The sequence below is a fragment of the Branchiostoma lanceolatum genome, chromosome 2 (genome assembly GCF_035083965.1).
Source record: "Branchiostoma lanceolatum isolate klBraLanc5 chromosome 2, klBraLanc5.hap2, whole genome shotgun sequence".
Lineage (NCBI taxonomy): Eukaryota > Metazoa > Chordata > Leptocardii > Amphioxiformes > Branchiostomatidae > Branchiostoma > Branchiostoma lanceolatum.
In genome coordinates, this window is record NC_089723.1 from 39237991 (window position 1) to 39259272 (window position 21282).

At 40.3% G+C, this 21282-nt stretch overlaps 2 protein-coding genes and 1 non-coding gene across 3 annotated transcripts in view; 2 read left to right on the forward strand and 1 right to left on the reverse strand.

The window, feature by feature from the left end:
• LOC136429000 (chromodomain-helicase-DNA-binding protein 1-like) overlaps positions 1–15067 on the reverse strand; it is a 52165-nt gene extending 37098 nt beyond the window's left edge. The window contains exons 1-4 of the mRNA XM_066418877.1: positions 14932–15067; positions 14502–14613; positions 13975–14249; positions 171–474 (exon numbers count right to left, since the gene is read on the reverse strand). Coding sequence (XP_066274974.1) covers positions 171–474; positions 13975–14249; positions 14502–14510 — 588 coding nt within the window. The 5' untranslated portion in view covers positions 14511–14613; positions 14932–15067. The remainder of the gene's footprint in view (positions 1–170; positions 475–13974; positions 14250–14501; positions 14614–14931) is intronic.
• Positions 15068–15826: 759 nt separating this feature from the next.
• Trnav-cac (transfer RNA valine (anticodon CAC)) lies at positions 15827–15899 on the forward strand. Its single transcript has one exon. It is a non-coding gene; the product is annotated as a tRNA-Val (tRNA).
• Positions 15900–17196: 1297 nt separating this feature from the next.
• On the forward strand, positions 17197–21048 carry LOC136429001 (forkhead box protein B1-like). The gene is made up of 4 exons (XM_066418878.1): positions 17197–17959; positions 18986–19180; positions 19639–19748; positions 20101–21048. Exons 1-4 carry the CDS (start codon positions 17759–17761, stop codon positions 20597–20599), a joined length of 1005 nt encoding a protein of 334 aa, XP_066274975.1. The 5' UTR covers positions 17197–17758; the 3' UTR covers positions 20600–21048.
• Positions 21049–21282: the final 234 nt, after the last annotated feature.

Here is a 21282-nt window from a genome sequence, read left to right on the forward strand (position 1 = left end):
TTAAAATTCCAACCTGTTTCAGATCAGCAAGTTTGTCCTTAATATGGGCACTAATCCAGGTTCTAATCCAATTCCATATTTGTTACAACTTAAGACCAACTAAACTCTCACTCAATAAGTAAAAATAAAGTGACCAATGTCAGTAGAAAACTAGTCTGTAAAATTCCCACCTGCTTTAGATCAGCAAGTCTTTCCTTCTTGGGCATCTTGCCAGCTTGGTCCTTATTATCAGTGGTTTGATCATTGGATTCATCTCCATCCTCCTCCTCCTCCTCCTCCCCATCCTCCCCTTTGGTACTCTCGTTCCCAGACTCGCTGGGAGAACTGGAGCCTGATCCGGACCCTGACTTGGACTCGGATTCTGATTGGCTGCCGGAGTCGGAGCTGCTCCCTGATTGGCTGCTGGAACTGGAGCCGGATTTTGATTGGTCCTCATCGTTGCTGTCCTCTGACCCAGAGTTACTTTCATCTGAGCTAATAAAATAAAATAAAACAAGATATTAAAACTGGAAATTCCACTGTAGTAATTAGAAAGATGCTGGGGGGCCAATTATCGAATGTGACCTTTCCCAACCCCTACCCACCTACTAAATATTAGTATTACAAGGATCCATCCACGGCTTCTTGAGTTATGCTGTTGACAGACAGACAGACATACAGATACACACACACACAAACGGCACCAAAAACATACCCTTCTAGGCAAAGGTAAAATACAAATAAAACCCTCTGAATATACAAAGATAATCTGGACGCTTTCAGAGCTCAATTTCAGACAAGTAATCTGACCTATAAAAACCTTTGCTTCAAAGTTTTCAACTAAAGTATGTATCGAAAATAAGAATGCCAAATAGCTAATTTACAATTATCTTGAAGGGTAACTCAAAGGAACACATTGCTCTGGATGAAACATAAGATGCAAATGTAAAAGAAGGCCACCTCCACTTAAAGCACTCCTTTTCCATTAATTCATTCATGTTTATTGCATGTTCATGCCCTTCCGGGCTAAATGCATTATAAGTAATACAATTGTGCATTGTAATAACAAAAACAAAAAAAATGAACAAACTATTCTATGTTCTATCTACCTCTAAAGTTTACACGCTACTTCTCTCTTCTTGAGACATGTGTACACGAATTCACAGAGTTTCTCAATTACCGATTGATTATTCGATGACATCATGTATGTGAACAGTTTGTCATTTGTTAAGTTTGTATATCTCTGGTCTAGTTGTATTGCGTTAACCAGAGAGATGCGTAAATCTTTGTACAGTGAGCATTCTAGAATAAAATGTTCTTCATCTTCTATAGAGTTCTTATTACAGAGTGCACATAGTCTATCGCTAGGACACTACAACATCTATACAACATCACTACACGCCTATTACTCCTATATCTAGTCTTACCATTTAGTCATCTTTCTAGCAGCATGGAAAGTGAGGAGGAAGAAGTAAGTTACTTTAAGAACATTCCAGCACCACTGCATCATTCAAACTTTTAATCTACATAGAAACTTCAACATCAACAAGGAGTTTCTAAATTCAGGTGCACCTGGAAGTTTTATTCAGTGAGATCAACAACAAACACTTTTAGAAATGACCACGCCAGCCATTTTGAAGAGCCTAAACAATGCAAAACCACATAAAGATAGCATATATTGCAATTGTAAGACAACGAGTGATTGACATTAAAGGTCTGTGGATAGGGGTAAAAAAATGTGCATTTTGGTACCAATTTCTATGGGTTAAGGTGTAATATCAACCTTAGTTTCCCCTGTGAACCACCTGGATCTGTTATCTAATATTGTTGGCTTTTATTATGCCTATACAGATAGAGATTCTGATACTATTTGCTATTTCCCAGAAGGCAGGGAGTTAGCAGTGGATTTGACACTCCAGTCACTGAATATCACAAGAATTGTGCAATTATAAACTAAACAAAATGTTGTAGGGGTCTTCTTATGTTCTTAGACATATCATATAAGGGTTGCCTGTCTTATGTAATGATTTAAGAAGCAAACAGACTATCCCACCTTCCCAATACACATACAAGAGCTGTCACAGGACTATTTGTTGTCAATGGCCAACACCTTGCTTTTGTTTAAAACTTCCAAAGACCTGTAAAAATGCTAAATTTGCAACTCAAACTTGTCTAACCACTGAAACCATATCTACAAAACATGCACTATCCTATGGTAGTCTCAAAACTGAGATTCTGTGCTTTGTTACAAAAAAGACTACGTAACAGACACAACTGTTGGTAAAATTGTTTGAATGGATAACATGCAGTACAACATAACATCCCTTGCTACTACTACTGTATGGCAGCCTTTGTAAAAGCAGAAATTTAGTAGAGCACTACACAAATGGGGGTAAAAATATGAAATCTATTCACATTCAATTTCAAAATAAAAGAAATTAGAAGGTAATACAGTCAAGTAATGAGTTTGATAAACCAATCCCAGATGCTTTCCCTAGCTGTTGAAGCCAGTTTGTAGATATGGGGTCAACGCCCTAATTTCTAACCTAAATTACAATAGTTATGTACACATGTATGTGCAACCAATGAACCAAAGAAAATAGAACTCAAGCTCCTTAAAAATACCACCACAATGACAACAAAATGGTTAGAAAATAGCTTTACAACATTGTTGCCAATATGTGGTCTCCTAGATTTTATCACAGGGTAGTTTTACAATGGAGAAACTGATATGTGTGTTTTTCACTCAAACTGTTTGTTCTATTTAACGTGCTACATTCAGAAAAATGGCCTGTCACAGGTTAAATTGGTTAATAAAGGGGCCAAATATATTTTATGAGGAAAAAAAAGCAACAATGTTTACCCTTTCCAACATGTCATGACAGCTTATACAGAGTAGAACACTCAGCAAATATGCAGCAAAGGTCAATTTTTTCAGCAACACAACTGAACAAACACTGGAACGGTTTAACCATTAAACATTTGCTTTTTGGATCTACCAAAAGCTATCAAAATATTCTCTATATTCCTTTCAAAAGACATTAATTTTGTTGGTTTTTGTCAGGAGAGTAGCACCACAACTGCAGATACAAGAACAGCATTGGAGCAAAAATGCTCCCAACATACTGTATTTTCCTTTCCACAAAACACATTGACAGAAGGAAAACCCACAAAATATAACAAAAACACATCCTAAACTGTCTAATCTCTATAAATTTAAACAATCCAGGAGTTCTTCAGTACACAGTCTAGTCATGTTTTCCCCACAACACCAGCTGCTGATGTTGCCTCCAGCCCAGTCAGTCCAACTGTGTTCTCCCTTGCACAGGCCCCAGCCTGCAGACATGATGTCATCGCTTACATTTCAAAATGGACTGACCAATAGGAGCGCGGGCCCCTCAGAACAGGCATTTCAGAAGGCAGGTGGCGGCTACAACGTAAAGCTTCAGACTTAGCTGTTCTGGGGATGTGCTAGGGACACCAAGAGCTACTACAACATTTAGTGTTGTACGTTGAACGTAAGGAACGAACACTCAGAAGATACTTGGGAAAAGTCAATTACAAACTGATATGGTCTTGAGAGTTTATCTGTGTTGTTAACAGCAAGGATTAATTCTGAAGCAGATTAGAACAGTAATTTCCGATACAAAAATTGTCAAAGACATCAAGACCTACTACAACTGTAGTAGTATTATCATGAGGAAAGAACACTCCTAAGAAAAGATACTTGGGAAAAGACAATTACAAACACTGATATTAGCTTCAACGTTCATTTGTGTTGGTAGAAATAATTCTGAAGCGAAGTAGAACTGTAATTTCCAACAAAAAGTTGTAAACACAGACATCATAGAAGCAGTGGATTGCTCATTTGTTGAGAAAGGCAGGAGTTGGACAGTCGAGAATGGCCAATTGTTGTGTTGGAAATTACAGTTCAACTTTGGTTCAGCACAAAATTTCCATCAAAGAAGAGTCCTTTCTTTTATTTTCGTACACAAGAAAGATCTTTAGAAACAGAACTATCTAAAGAAATCTTTTTAAAACATATGCTACATAGATTTTGAACTAACTTTTGTGCTCAGGAAACTATGTATAACGTATGTAAATTGTCTGCAAAATGTTCTTTGGCTGTGCTTATCTCTAATTTCTGTTTCCAAAACTATTCTCCTTAGTGTTTTGTTGTAAAAATTACTTGCTTTTTGTTTTTTAAGTATGCAGTGACTTTATAACTTGCAGCCTCTGTTACATGAAGATCATCAGCCTTTTTTTCAAATGCTGGTGAGTTCAAAGTTCACGTTCAAAGTTTCAACAACTTTTGACAACTGACTTGATATTGAAACTTTCAAAGGCATTGAAGAGCTGAAGTGTAAGCATTATTACCTCTTTCCAATAATTTCTTAAAACCTAAATAATCATAACCTTGTAAAAGGTAAAGGTTTGCAAAAGTAGAGAAGTTTGGTTTAAAAAAATAGAGCCAATTAAATTTACTACATCACATTTTTGGGCAAATCCCGAAAGACAGTTAACTTTTAATACCATGTTCTTCACACTTTGTAAAGTGGGCACATTTTGTATGACTACTTTTTACACTATAAAACTGTCCAATGTACAATATAACAGTTGCCACTGCCATTCCAAGTTGGCTGGGCAACTGGTTCAACAGAAAGATCTTCAAATTGGAAAAGAAATCAGTTGGTAGTTTAAAAAGAGCTCTGTTGTAGATAGTTTGAAACTTCTTTGTGCTAAACATACCAAACAACTGGCTGCTTTCAGGCAAACCTTATCCAAGGTTTTTGTGATAAACAATAACAAGACTGTAAACATATACTGTGCATTGGTAAACAATGTTTTTCACTCTTTTTCTCAGCATTGCATTTGTCAACAATGGAATTACTGAAGCTCTAGATGTTTCGTGGATGTGCAAGAGTTACTACAAACTCGCATGAAACATCAAGTAAAGAAGACATAAAACATAACGCCTGTAAACAGTCAACAACAATGTATTTCAGTGGTTCCAGTGGCTGGAACAAGCTCTGTTTATTCCTGAAGGTCTAGCAAATTCATTTCTCGACCCAGCTCGAAACCGAACGGCTCATGCAAACCTTTGGACATTACACTACACATACAGCTGCAAAGAAACTGCAAATTTGCTAAAATTTGGAAAAAGACTACGTATCAGACACAACCATCATAGAAATGGCTGTTATTTGACAAGCATGTAGGGTTAGAATATATGTCAAGGCTTAGGCAGTTTTTATGCAGAGCAAAATATCTAAGTCTCTCAAAATCTGGGCTAACCTTCTTTACATTTACAAAGAACTGTAGAAAAATATTTGCAGCAAAAAATTGATATTAAAAGTCTTAAAAATGAGAGCAGAAATGGTCCCAGAGGTTCTCCCTGCCCTAGTTTGTTGACTGTGGGTTGGGTGCAGGGAGGCCTCCATGGTCTGTTTGTCCTGTAAAGAATGGCCCCTCCGGCTACTGTAACCTGATCAGCATGGCTATCAGTACAATCTACCAGATAATCGGACTAAAAACAACAGAACAACAACAGAAAAGTGCTTCATTTCTGTGGGTAACACAGAACAAGTGGAAGGCCCTTTCTGAAGCTGTTTTTAGGCAGAAAAGCAACAAATTTCTTCTTCAAACCAACATTATTATTGACATAGGATTAAGAATTTTACAGCATTTCACAAATAAAATTTACTCATATTCTGTTAATAAAAAGAATACAGCGTCAACAATGGCTACAGTTGACAACAAAGGCCATAAAGCATGCCTGTGAGGCCAGACGGCCGGGTCTAGCCAGACCAACCCTCCCAATTTCCAGCTGCGTCATCGACCCCTTAACGTGGGCCTCACACCTGAATAACAACAGCTTTAGATATCCGTGGCTCTTTTCAGAAAGGAAGCAAAAGGGCTACAAAACTGGGTCAGTGTTGGATAAAGCTGTTCTGTGTCATTCAGGGTAGACCAGCTTGTACTAAATGGTGTTCACTAGGGTACTGAATAACATGGCACAGACTGACGGTAAAAATTCAACAAAAACAGGATTTTTTCTACAAAATCCATGAACATCCCTAAAATCCTTGATAATTGTTAAGCTAGATGTTATGACCAAGGAAAACAAACATATCTTGAAGTTGGATACAAGCAGAGGTAAAGCAGACCCGTTTTCTGCCCAGTGGCAAGGGCATGCAAAATCATCCACCACATTCACAATGGCTGCCCACAAGACCTCGCCCCTAAAACACACTTCCTCACACAACCTCCACAAAAACAGCAAATTCTAAACCCTGAAAAACCCTCAAAATCACAGAGAGCATCATCCACAACCACATCCATGCAGATGGGGAGGAGGAACGGTACCCAGAGTGCCGGGTGCTGGAAGTTGACGGGGAGATCTTGGTGGCCGACATGGCTGGTGTGCAGTAGGGAGAATCCTGTATGTATGACCTCTACTTCAAGTCTGCAATGCAGCAAAATAGGGGCCCGTTCAAGGGAGGAGTTTTTCTGTTACAGTAAGCAAGGCTGAAGGTAGAATGTTACTGTTGTTTGTTACGTGGTCTTTACCGAAGCGGCCTTGGCTTTGACAAGGTGGGGAAGGCTCTGGACCTGGTCTGGTCTAACCAAAGGTCTAAACAAAATCTGTGGTATCTTCTGTTCAACATTACACTTTACACCTTCAAAATAGACATTACCACACATTGTCATTAAAAACTGTCCAAAAGCAACACTAAATTTGAACAATTTTACAGTTAATTCTTAAGGCAAAACTATTGACCAATTTGGTCAGAGTTAGGTAACTACAAAGTATTTCACAAAGTTTTCCCACCAATTTTTACTTATTTTGAAACAAATGACACCTTTCTAGAAAGACACCTGGGCACACAGACCTCATAGTTTGAATGATATACGTTTAAAGTTGTCCAAGTTCTACCAAAGTAGTCTTGCCTTTGACAAGGTGGGCAAGTCTCTGGACCTCGTCTGGTCTAGCATAGGTCTTCTAACATGGGCCTGAATATATCTGTGGTATTTTCTGTTTAAGGTTATACTTCATACCTTCAAAATAGACGGTACCAGACATTGTCATTAAAAAAACTGTCCAAAAGTAGTCAAAACTGCCCAAGACACCACTCGGATGACCAATAAAATCTGGACTATGTGGACAGGTGGTTACTATAGCCAGGATTCTTAATGTTTGTGTGAATGGAAAAACTTATCTAAAGGGCCACCAAAAAGTGGTCACAATGGCCAGGTGATATCTATGTAAAAGTAACATTATGTAACGTTGAATGTAACATTTTAACCCTTCTACTGATGAATTCTAAAGGCAAAATCATAGACCATTTTTGTCAGAGTTCAGCAACCACGAAGCTGTAAACTCTTATCAACCAGAATATTTCACAAAGTTTTCCTTCCAATTTTAACTTGTTTTGAAACAAGAGGGAAATGACATCTTTCTGGAATGACACCTAAGGACACAGAATTCATCCAAAAATGGATACTTTTAAAGCTGTTAATTGTCTAAGTTCTAGATCTATCTGTTACAAGAACAGACGATATTCAGTCACATACGGTCACAAATCACTTTTTTCTTCTGACGTTTTTCTCAAACTTTTCTTGATCAAAGTTCTTTTATTCTATTTGCCCATTTTAAAAATCAAAATGCTACTGACAAAACCACTCATAGGACCGCTCAAATCTGGTCATTGTGGACAGGTGGTCACTATAGACAGGATTCTTGATGCTTGTGTCGATGGGGAAAATTATTGAAAGTTCCACCAAAAAGTGGTCGCAATACGAGTTGGTCCCTATGTAGGGGTGGTCACTTGTACAGGATTGACTGTTTGTGTACTCTCTGGAATGCAGGCCTTGCCAATATATGTAGTTTTCTAGATGGATAACATGAGCAGAACTACTGGACCAACTATGGTCAAGTGATCACTTCAACTGTTCTTCTTAGTTATAGTTTCCTGGACGCATGAATAAGTTTAACAAGGTCTCAAACTCAATAGTCTAAGTTACTGTCATTCTAAGCCAAGAAGCCACATGTCACATACCTGTGCTTTTTTTTTCTTTTTCAAAAAAAAGGGCACACTTCTTGTGTGACTGTGCAGTTGGTAGAGCAGTTATCCACTACATTGCACAAAATAACCAAGCAAGTGGATAAATTTCTAAAGAGTCAAATGTTTCAGATAGCATCCACTAGCAGTCAGATAGCATCTGACGCTTCAGAGAATTTATCCATTTGCTTCATTTATTTTGTATTACACACCGTCACTTACATAGTGAGGTAACTTTGTTCTACCAACTGCACAGTAACACAAGAGGTGTGCCTTTTTTCCTACCTGAATGTCTAACCTTCATCAACACTTAAAATTACTTTTTTGTCTAGTTGATAAACTTTTCCATGCATTTTTTGTTCTCCCCAAAAAATAAATAGATCAAACCTTGGGATTCGACAGGTATTGACTCATTTGCATATTTTGATAGACGTGTTTTGATATGTACATTTTTCATTTGAGGTGATAGCACAGCTTGAAGAATCCTGATCAAGAACTCTCAGACCAAACGTTGTCCATAGCATGAGCAGTTTTTACATATCCCTATCATACTCTTAAATATGTTCCATCTCCTGACTCTTTCTGGCATTTTGGTAACTTTTGGTAAAACCCATGATAGCATAGCAATTAGAGGTTCAACCAATGAGAGAGTGTATGCATGCCCATTAAATATTTGCATTTTTCTGTTTTTATTTTGCATTTCAAACATTTCAGTGGCTGTGGGCGGGGCTGTAAGATCAGTTGATTAGCTTGATTGTTATTCGTGATAACAAGCCTGAATTTCAGACCCTGCAAGTTGTCTTCATTCTTACTTGCAATCTGGAAAAAGTTTTTGAAAATTTCAAGTTGCATGCATGAATTTAAACCCCGCATTGGTTCTACTGTCTTTCTTATTATCCTTGTGATATTTCTACCGCTGTGAAAACAATGTTTTGGGTGCATCAGTCTATTTGTGTGTCTGTCTGTGTTTCCGTATACTTGCAGTGAATGTAACTTAAGAAGGTCTGGATGGATTGTGATGATATTTGGTATGTGGGTAGCTCTTGCGAAGGTTAATGTCAATTTTGGGCCTCCTGGCGGCTTCCCTTGATACTGCAGCAGAACTTCCGGATTAATTCGGATTGAGTATGTTTTGTCCTGGACATGCTGTGAGGTTGATTTTTTGGGGTGTCAAGAAGCAGTACATTGTGAGCTTGAGTCTTCTAGCAGCTTATCCTGGAACTGCAGAGGTGTTTCTCTCAAAATGTTTGTAGGAAAGCCCATAAAAGTCATGCATGGACAGAGTCGGCAAGAAGTCAGTTTTACAAACATGTTTCAGTTCCTGTTAAATAGTCTGTGTGTTCTGGGCTACTTGCTACACTGTTAACAGACATCTTTGAAGTGAAAATCTTTTAATTCTTTGATACCAAATTGATCTCCATGTTCTTATTGAAACTTCAATTCTAAAAGTTCATTTTCTTACGCGCATGAAATTAGGATACTGTACATGTATCTGCTGTCAATCACTGCTCTGAAGTATGTTCCAATTCCAAGCTTTCCCTGTGGCAGTTTTCAGGCCTTGGTCTTAAAACAAAAGTTATGAATAAAAATGTCAATGCTTTTGACGAGGGTCTTCCTTCATACTGATTCAATCTACTCTGTAAAATTTGTAATTTCCCCAGTTTCCATAACTGAATTTTCAACAAAAAGTATATAAATGTGTTATTACTGATAAGTGTACATGTGTAGAAAAAGGTTGCAACAAAGTATAAAACTTTTTTTCATCATAAAGACTTTTCCCATTGTAATTCTATAAATGTATCATGAAAACGTAACTATAAGCATCTTGTTACTGCACTTTTTTGTTGCTATAACAAACAACATCAATGATAAAAGCTTTACGGGTGAAAAAGTTCTCCAATGGGGGACACACACCAACCATGTGATTTTATGTTTAAAAAAACTATAGAAAGTAAGCACAGAGACCAACTTTTTTCTCCTGTACCAAAAAAAGGGGTCTTGGTCTATCATTAAAAAGTGTCTATATCAGATATTCAAGCTTTATGACAAAAAAGACTACCCTAAAGACACCAATTTAGCTATATACAACACAAGGTAAAACTCATTACTAAGGCCCTGTAGTGAACACTATAGTCGTAGTATGTAGAATTCTGATACGACGAAACTTGAAAGGCAGTCTACACATTTATAGACTATTTTCTCAAAAAGGACAACCAGTGCAAATATTATGGACAGACAGTCAGTGTTTATTTTCAAATTTTTCCTTCATTGATTTCTGAGCGAATAACAGCACTAGCTGCTATAGAGTTCGGTCCATGACTTCATTCTATATGTAAATGCTGACAAAAAATTCGACTTAACTTGTCAGTTTATCAAATCTTGCCTGTAAAAACAATTTTCTGGAAGACATCAGAATAAAGCAAGCATAAATACAAACCAAAAACTACCCAAGGCCATCTTTCCTTTGTTGTGATTTGAATCAGGGTCAAACAAACAGGCTACAGTAGCTGTGTATTAGAATTTAGAGCAACTGTCAGAATGGATCTACCACAAATATGCATATACTGCTAGAAATACAAGGAACACATGCATATCAAAACTGTGTTCTGGAGTCTCAAGACTACAGACATTGTACAATTGTTGTGTCTCCAGTCTAGAACAGTATCAGGTACCAAACCCTAGTCAGCAAACAACGAAGACAATAAGCCTTTCCATACTGTAAATATTTGAGCACAGAAGACTTTTATTCATGCATTCAATCCATTCTGACGAAGCAGGCTTGCTAAAAACAAGAGTTGATTCTGTAACAGTTTCAATAAGACATGACGTGCAGGAAAGAATCCATAAAATTGTCCTAGAACACTGAAGTTGATGTTCTTGTTTGTGTAACTCATACTATAGGCATGCCTTTATTTCTTTAAAAAGCGAATTAAAAACCAACATATTCTTGCAAAATAAACCTTCTAGTTCTACCAAATTGCAGAATCTACCCTCAAAGTGTACCTAAACAAGTTGCCCTGGAAGCAGGACCACTGTTAATGCTGCACAGTGTGGTGGAGAGGCCCTGCCTGGGCCGCCCCTTGCCTTCCCGCCTCCCTCCGGTAAACAACATGTCCTACGTGACCTCCTCTGCAGCTGCAATGCGACAAATCCAGGGGCCCACCGTGGGAAAATTCTCAACATACATGTACAGGAAAAAGCCTTTAATGAACAATCAACCATATTCTTCACCAAGATTGTAGCTGGGGACTTGGTGTCTGTGCTCTGGAGAACACCCTGGTCGGTGTGAAGCTACCGTGGTAGAATTTTGGTGAAATGGCCACGAAAAAGGGGTTTCCATATGGACAAGATGGCTTTTGTGTATTCACTTGAAGCACATAAGCTGCAGGGGCCCGTTACAAAATAATCTCAATGAATTAAAAACACCTATTTTACAGACAGACAATCGTTTACGACTCATACTGCCTGGATAAAAGACTGACCAGCCAGAGATGGTCTAGATGCCGTCAACAACATTAGCTGAAGCAGATATACATGTCCAGGGATTGAGGAAAGGCTTTGGCCTCAAGCCAAAATACCCTTTTCACTTATTACCACGTTGGACAAATTTTAAATGCAATTTTCTACACATAAACACATGGTTAGGTGCTTCACAGTCCATCGTGACTCCTGTCTGACACGACTATCTTTCCAGGCAAACACCAGGCTCCAAAAAAACAAGCTACACCTCTACATAAATACAAGAAATTAGCAAAATTACACCCTAAAAAATCACAACAGCTAGAAAATTAATAGAAAATATACTACAAGAACAGTAGACAAGAATGGACCCAAGCTGAGCTAGTCCTGGTTTGTTGTCTGTGCTCTAGACCAGTCCTCCTTCAGGGCAGTGTGCTGAGCTAACCCCTCATACAGGGCCTCTTTCCTAGAAGTAGAACATGATGTCATACCTAAAACATTCCAAGATGGCTGACTATGGCCAGGATACTCTATCACTAAAAACCTTAGAAAGGGTAGAACAATATTATCCCCTCTCCCTTGGAACAAGGAGACCCATGTGCCCAAACATTGGTGTGTAGGCATGGGGGTCCAGGGTGGATTCAACTCAGCAGAGGACGAAGAAAAAGCTGACGTACAAATGCAACTTGTATGTGACGTGAATTCTAATTATATTGCATTACATTACACAGACACCAAGTACACCTCACTCAAATGCCAACAATCTTTTATAAAGGTTCAAACCCACAAAACAACAATGTGGTCGGATTTGGGTCCTTGGTATCGAAGATGCGACTTGTCCACTGTAAAAAGTCTGGAGCAGAGTGAGTGATACAACAATTTCCCATGTTGTTCATGATATCATTAAGGCTCTTGATTGTCAGTTTGAGCCCGTTGTTCAAACTATTTCAGAGTCTTGAACTCTTGATACGGAACGATTTTTTTAAAAATGTGGTTGTAATGCATTGTCTGCGACAGATTTCATTTCAAGGACACTTTTCAATGGTCGGTCTGATATCTTGCTATCACAGTACCTCCATGGGAGCTTTTATCATGTAAGAGATAAACTGTTTTCTCAATGGCTGATGCAACACACACTGGAATAAAAGGCCAAAGAACATCTAAGTAAACTCAAAGTCCAAAATACACTGTACAGACCATGTCTACTAGAAAAGATGTGTACTGTTCCATAGATTGAATTAGAAAAACCATAACTGTTGCAGAGAATAGTACATCATTTTTCAAAAATTTGCTGAGAAAATACATTATCATAGTAAGTAAAACACTGATTATCAATTCCTCTTTAACTCCAGAAAAAAACACTGCAAGATTCAATGTTAGCATATTGTATTTAACACCTACTGATACAAAGCAAATGGCCCACAACACGAACCCTGTAGCACAATAATTTGAGCACTGTTGGCTTGCTACAACTATTGCTGTGGAAGGGTCTTTCATTGTAACTGCTTCAATGTTGACTTCACATCTCAATAAAACAAGAGACATTCACAATCAGTAATGTTGAAAAATGAAAACCCAAGTTTTTGCCTGTAGCACTACAGGTGTCAGGCATGTGTCTACCACCAAGGTCTGTCTCTGTTCAGAGCAAGAACAGCAGTAGAATACTTCGAATCAACCCAAGCCTTGTCATAATGCAGTCACTAGTCACTCAAGAAACCTCTATTTCCAGTAATGTCCACAAGCCTTACTTGCAACTACAGTAAGGGTCTAATGAGTTAGTGCAAATTGAAAAAGGGCTGTAAAAACATAAACAGGCATGTCTTCAAGTCTTGTATCGAAGGGTTCACAAAACTTTGTTCCTGCATGTTTCAACTCTAAACTCTAACTTGTATTCGAACAAACACATTCTAGAAAAACTTCATGAAAAACATTTTCTCAACATGGCTATAAAGTCATAAATGACAGCACTGTGTATGTGTTCTTCCACAGGGTGGGAGGGGGGCAACAACATGTGCGAGTGGCAAATGCATAGAAAAAAGTTTTCTTTCACATATAAAAGTTAAAAACAGCAGTACAAGTTGCTTCTGTACATACTATTACACCCCCCAATGATATATGAGCACAGAAATGCTGTTTTTGTCTGAAATGATCTAAAACTGAGGCATGTATCGTACATATTGGACCTCTCAAGTCTCAGAAAAACAACAGAAAGAACATGGCCATAAACAGACTAATGTTTCAGTTTACTTCTTGAGTTTTTCCTCTATTTCCGCAACCATATGCTACAAGAGAGGGTAAAACTCGCCATATTTAGCTGAACTTTTTTAGCACAATGTGGCTATATTTTCCGTGTACAATAAGCCACTTCTTTCCCGATAACATGCATGGCATGGTCGCTACTTTTTAGCCGGTAAAAACTGGCAAAGGAGGCTAAAAAGACGGAGGTTTTGGCGGGGAAAGGGAGCTAGCATACCTTGAGTCTCCGCTCTCTGCCGAGGATTGCTGTTCTCTGGAGTTGCCGCCGTTTTCTAGACCGTAAGAAGGGGTGTCCTGGGGCTGGGACACCTTGCTGGACCCAGTGTCGGGGTCCTGGAAAGTCGTCGAAATGTCGGGAGGGAGAAAGTTGCCGTCGAACTCGGGTTCAGGCAGGGCCTCGATGGTGGTTAGGGACGGCGACTCGGCCGGAATGTGTGGCTGTGTCCGCCCGCCAACCCGCTCAACACCCGCTCGGTAAGATAATGAACCAAACTGCGGAAAAATAAGGGGTTTGGTCAGGTTGTCGTCCTGAAAACCTGCATCCTATTCGTCCGAACACATAAACCTTTCCACGGCTAGAACACCGCCACATGTGCTGAAAATAACTGCAAAAATGCCAACTATTTGTACAAGAATCCGACAAAAACAAGCACGTGGTGGTCTACCGAACGCTTTGCAACTGGTTGGAGTGCACAGAAATGCGATTTGAGCGAGGAAAACGGGGTATAAAAGGCGGACCCGGACCTGTTCCATCACTTGGTAGAGAGGCGATGGTGGCCGCCCCTCATGTGCGTCTGTAGAGGTCGACTCAGCGTGCGAAGAATCGGGAATTTCCGGCACCCTGTTGATTCTAAATCTGTAAATAAGGTACAAAACAACCGTCAGTGAAACGCTGAAGTAGCTGTGTGCAGTTTTACCCCGCGCGAGGCCGAAATGACGACATTTTCACCACATTTTCCCAACAACGGCTGATGCAGACAAGATGTCGCTTGGGCCTTCAGTACCCGAAACAAAAAAAATCACCGCGCTTTTCCGCCACTTCCTTGCCAACTAGATCCGTTTGAACGGCACAAAAACGTTCTGTTATAACTATAGATCCCCTCCAATTGACAAGGGTACGTGTGATCCAAAGGGAATCTCGTTTGCAGGAGAATTTTGAAAAAAATGTACGCACTCGGCTATTTTGCCCGCGTTCAGTCGCCATATTTGCTTCTTCCTCCCACAGTGCCGCGCGCGGGGGGTTGTGGGTAATGTTATTGATACACCTGATATGTGAACCAGGTGCGATGAACAGACAGGTGGGCGGGTTTCAGGTGTTTATAAACAATAACAGACACCTGGAAACACGCAAATATTTAGGATATGTTGTACTAGCGACATGTCAACGCTCGAATTACCGGGAAATCCTATAAGGGAATAAAACTGAATGTATTAAACTAATGCTTATCACAATGAAGTTTGGCTTTTAACAAAAATTTAAAAATCGTGATTTTTCTAGACAATAACGTTAACAGACAAGTAAAGACACGAGAATATATAAATGTACTATATAAACGATTTGTCAAAGTATGAGTTACTGGAAAATCAAATATGGGAATAAAACTGAATATAAGGGAGCAGAAACTAAAATGCTGATCCCAATAAAGTTTGGCTTTTTAAAGATTTAAAGATCACCATATTTTCGGATATATCAAAAAACTGTTCAATCCTGGAATGAGGTACGAATCGACCCATTTCCTGCAGCAGAATTGTTCTGAACATTGATTTGTTGTCAACTGAATAATTAATGTAACGCCCGCTAACATTGGCTGGCGAATGAATGTGGGGTTTAATCTTTTTCTGCAGTTCAGTTGTTATCCGCCAGGAGCGCATGTGTCAATATCGTGGCATTGTAATCTTTGTTTTTGCAGTGTTCGGCTTAGTTTTACCAACGGAGCTGACGTAATTGCTATCGATAGCAATATTATATCATGTATCTATAAGAAAAGATACCATATGTGTAGAATAATCTTTTTTAAGATTAAACATTTAATTTATACTCTTTAATGCGTTCGCTTCCCCCAACACATGTCACCGTAGTGTAGTGGTTATCACGTGCGCCTCACACGCGCAAGGTCCCCGGTTCGATCCCGGGCGGTGACAAGACTTTTTCGTCAATTGTACCTTTTAGGTGTTTTGCAGTTTCTTAAAGAGTATTTATCTATATCCGAGGTTTTATATATATAACCTCCTTGCTATAATACGGGCTTCACATTTTGTTGGTCAGTGATAGACTCTCGGAGTGAATGAATGGACGACAAACCTATTGTATAGTGTATCCTCTTACACTAGTACATATTGTATGATTTATTCCGAAGTTAGTATTGTGTGAGGTAATGACTGTAAGTGCAGCAAGACAGATTTGGTCCATATTTGCTCAATAAACCAATTGCGAAGTACAGGTCATGGTGATAAAACAGAAGTGATATAAGTGAGTAGATATGAGAACGTGAAATCTTTATACTACAGCTAACGTTACAATGGCTAATGCACATATATCTTCCTTCGTGGTGCGTGCATTCGTGATTGGTCATACTTCTTCTAGGTTCACAGCTAAGGGCGCTCAACACTTTGAACAAAAAGAAACACTTCAGCCCTCTTTTGCTGTTTGGCCAATACATATTCTAAAGCCGTAAAGGTGTCAGATGATCGCTAATCTGTATGTACTGTAGCATTGTAATCTTTGTCTTACGTTGATGAAGGTTAGACATCCAGGTAGTAAGATACGCCAAAAATAGTTAGTCAAGCAACTGGACATTTTTTAATTTTTTTTTATTTCTTAATTTTTTTTTTCAAACAGTCATGATTGTTTCAAACATTTTATCCAGTTGCTTGAGTAACTGTTTTTGTCTTACTTTATTGCCTCTCAGCCACAATACACATCTCTTTGATCAAATCAAAGAGCTTGTTTTAGCATTAGGTAGACATAAAAAGTATGAATCATTGCTATTTGGCCAATTTCTACGATTTTTTCATCGACCTGTGAAGCCTGGTAGAGGCTACTATTCATGAACCATTAGGAATTCGAAGGTCTGGTACCTACTCTTTAAGCCGCACCAGGTTAGGATCGGGTGGTTTTTTTGACGTCTTTTTTTTAGGTTTTTGTCGGGCTCTCTATTTCAGGTTTTCTTTTTGTCCGCCAGCTAGAGAAAGCTCGACAAAAACGCCAAGACAGACGTCGAAAAAACAGTCGGAGCGTAACCTCTGCTTAGCCTTGGAGGGTATCTGGTACTATGGTGGAGGCAACTTGCTTCAAACGAAACCATTTTGATAGCTTAAACCTTTACGGCAAGGGATATTACTAATATTCTTTACCGTAGAAAAATAACATCATGACATCAAGGCATCCGACAGGAAGCTCCCATTACGTTTCACAGTCGCCAACAGAAAGGCCCAGTGGGATAATTATCCAATCAATTAGGCAGATCCATTCGTGGGTGAGCGCCAATTAACACCCGATTGATGCCCACGAAAATGGCACCATGGCATCTCATTGTCAGAACGCACCGTTTCATTATCACTTGTTTTTATATGAAAACAAGAGCCGCGAAAACACATCACAACGCACACATATGTCAGAGCGCATGGAAACAGACACTGGCACAAAGAACGTCATTCTACTCTCTAGCCGGACGTCTCGGGCATACTGGTGAGCATCGGTAGAGCCTCCTCCCGACTGTACGGTTGTGTATCTTCTTCCGGAGAAGGGTAGAGTGGAGTAGAGTCTTCGGTTTGGTAGAAGTTCTTCTCCAGTTTAAACCGCTCGGTTCTTCTTCAGCCGACTGCCTCATATTTAGATTTGTGGAGTCACACTGACAGTTGCTGAGAGACATTGATACAAAGAACAACAAGTCAACATCCTAGTCGGACTTGTGCATCGTTAGAGCCTCTCCACGGCTTCGCGGTTGTGTATCCTCCAGGAAAAGTCGCATTTCTTGTCGGGAGTGTGTGAGGTGAACATCATGGCCCTACCGAACTCTTGGACCACGCCGCTAACCTTCCACGGCACGCGCGACGACTCCTGCTCGGGGCCGGGAGCGGGCAGCGCCGAGAGCGTCGCGTCTCTGTCGCCGCCGTCCGAGTCAAACTCCGACGACCCCGCCGAGACGCCGGACAGCACCACGTCAGACGCGTCTTCCAATTCCTCTGAGGAGAAAGGAGAGGTGAGGGTCTTATGAGTATATTTCCGAAGTTTCGTTTAGTTCAACTCAAGTTTTCTACAGATGTTGGCAAGTAAGATGAGCTATGTGCTTGGATCGGCGAACTCATTTTGCTTATTTCGGAGAGGTGGACCAAGCGTATTAGATATGGTAGATCGACGCAAGAGCTTGATCGACGCGCGTTTTGGGCCACATAATGTTTCAAATCTGAGCTAATTCTAATAGCTCAAGTGATCCACGTACACGATATTAACCAGTACCCTTCTACAAGGTTTTCACTCGGTTAACAGCTGAACTATTGGAGCAATGAAGTTGATAGAACCTCTTGATCAGATAGTTCCCCGGTTCTACAATCACACGCAACAAAAATTATTCCAAGCCAAACCAAAAAAATGGAGTCCGGATTCATTTTCCAATAGTTTCTCTAATCAAGGGGGTTATAGGGAGATTACCACCTTGCTCTAATCTGTAGAAACATGCCCGACTTTGATTTACGAGATATTAATCCAGATAATCTAACGAACGTATATAAGATTGTTTTCTATCATTCCAGGTACTAGTACTAGTAATCAGACTCCGTGGATGTGTATTGAGATGTGTACTGTGCGTGTTTTGACTGCACCTTTGTTCGACATTTTACGATGTGTATTGTGATGTTTGTTCAAATCTGTAAAAACAAAGCAAAAATACTCACCTTGGCTATTCAATTGAAAGGTTTGAACTAATAGTCGTGACTAAGCACAGTTATCCCATGGACTGACGTTTTATTATGATTTTCAATACAAACATCTATCAAAAATAATCTCCAAGTAAATGCCTTACTTTGTTCAAGGAGGTTTCAATCTGATTGAAACCTCCTTGCCGCAGTTGTTAGGCAAATTATGAAGTTCACTTTTCTGACTTCTTATCAACACGAAGGTTGCATAATTTAGATTTGAAAACCGCGTCAAGCCCAGAAGAATAATTCATGATATCAAGGTCCCATGTTCTTCTCTGTCTAAAGCCTTTCAAATATCTTATTTTTCGCAGGACGCCGACGCGAAACCGCCCTATTCGTACATCGCTCTGATCGTGATGGCGTTACGCAGTTCGCCGCTAGGGGCGCTGCCGCTGACGGGCATCTATGAGTTCATCGAGCGGACGTTCCCGTACTTTCAGCGGAACAGGCGGAGGTGGCAGAACTCCATCCGGCACAACCTCTCTCTCAACGACTGCTTCGTCAAGGTTTGTTTACCGTTTGTTTGTTTGCTTGTTTGTTTGTTTGTTTGTTTGAGCCTTTGTTTTTCATTGAGGTCTTGAAAAAAGACGTAAGGGTCTGAAAAAATATAACAGACTAATCTCCAAGCAGATCTAACGGTTGCAAAGACCGTATCCAACTGGCAAAGGGAGTTTTTATTGCAACCGGTTGCACAAACTTCCTCTGCCAGCTGGATACGGTCTTTGCAACCGTTAGATCTGCTTGGAGATTAATAACAGACCCCCATCCCGCTTGTGAGAATTTATGTGCCCTGGTGTAGATGGCCTCCTTTACTCCTCTGACAAAGCAAGGAGGTGAAAAATTGTAAGCCTGCTTGTTGGACAAGGTAATCACGCCCAGTATCCAGGATATTGCGTGTCCAGTGATGTGAGACCTTGAACGTTCATGGCAATCATGCTAAATTACCTGTCTCCCCCCCGTGCAGGTGCCTCGGTCCTGCGAGCAGCCGGGGAAGGGCGGTTTGTGGGCGCTGCATCCCGACTGCGGCAACATGTTCGCCAAGGGGAGCTACTTACGGCGGACCGCACGGTTCAGGTAGGTTATAATTATGAGTCTCTCTACAACATTTGTAGAGAATAGTATATTGCTTCATAGAGAATTTGTTCCGTTTGTAGTACATGTACGAGTAAAACCTGTATCAGGACACTTGCCAGATATTGTAGTGTTGTCCGTCATTCGTCGAAAACTTCGCGTGGGTTGGTTTGTGCCACATGTCAGTAGGCCAGGAAACAAAAAAAAGCTGCTTCCCTAGGCCTAAAGTTAACTTACGTACTAGTAATAGCAGGGCCACCTGAAATTATATACATACAGCATTGTAATTCAGGGTGGGCAACGCTTGCCTTTCATTCGTTTGTCAATTTTTTCCTTTTGTTTCATCGCCATACAGGAGCTCCAAAACAGAGGAATCGCAGGACGGCCGTGCTCTGTACTCGCTCATGCATCCAATGTTCAGGGCGGGCCCATACGGCCCCGTGGGTAGTAAGGGAGCCCCAGAGGTTCGACCCGTTCGCTACACGGACATTCCCAGCGCAACGAGGGCGGAAGAACCGACATCTGCTCCCAGAAGAACACCACCTACAGTACCCCAAAACAACACCGCCCTCCCATACAGTCCCAGCTTGATCCCAGGGTCCTGTACACGAAGCTATGGGAACGAGATGGTATCCCCATCCTCCCGTCCCGTATCGTCATCTGCTGGCGGCAGTGCAACCCTGTCGCCGCCAGGGGTCGCTCCTTACCGCCCGGTGTCGGGACCGTTCCCGGGAGTCATGCCGCCTCTGGTGCCGGTGTCGCCCCCCGCGAGACTACCGTCCCCCTACCTGCCGGGATACCCCTACTGTTACGGGTACCCCTTCCTGGTGCCGCTACCGTCCCTCCGACAGTGATGAAAAGAAGTGAACTAACGCTTGACAGGTTGATAGAACATACAGTCAAACCTGCCCAAGAAGACCATTCAGAGGACTGATAAAATCAGGTCTATGTAGACAGGTTATGGGCTTGGTAATTTGTCGGTGGGGTTGAGTCAGCCAAGGATTGGAGTTACTCATCTTACACATCCAGCTGAGTTGTAGATGTCCAGCTAACTCATCTGGCACACATTATTGACAATGACAATGAACTTTATTGCATATTCATGCCCAACATGGGCTAAATGCATTAGGTAACACGAAGTAAAAGAAAAGGAACATTGTGCTATATTCCATCTAAATCTACAGAGTCTCTTCTCTCTTCTTGAAACATTTGTATACAAATTCACATCGTTTTTCAATCATATCGTAGTTTCTAGAAGACATAAAGCCTATTTGGTCAATTTCTACTTCTGTACATGTATTCTCCCAACAGCCAGATACGGGGATGTAACTTACATAGTAACTATTGAAATAATTAGGCAGCTAAACAATATGTAAATACTGTATATGTAGTTTAAAGTTTGTACTTCTTTCCTTAGTCAGTTTTATCTGGCCAATTTCTACTACATTTAATGAGGTAATATTCACCCAACAGCCAGATACATTGATGTAACTTACGGTCATTATTGAAATAACTTAGGCAGCTAAACAATATGTAA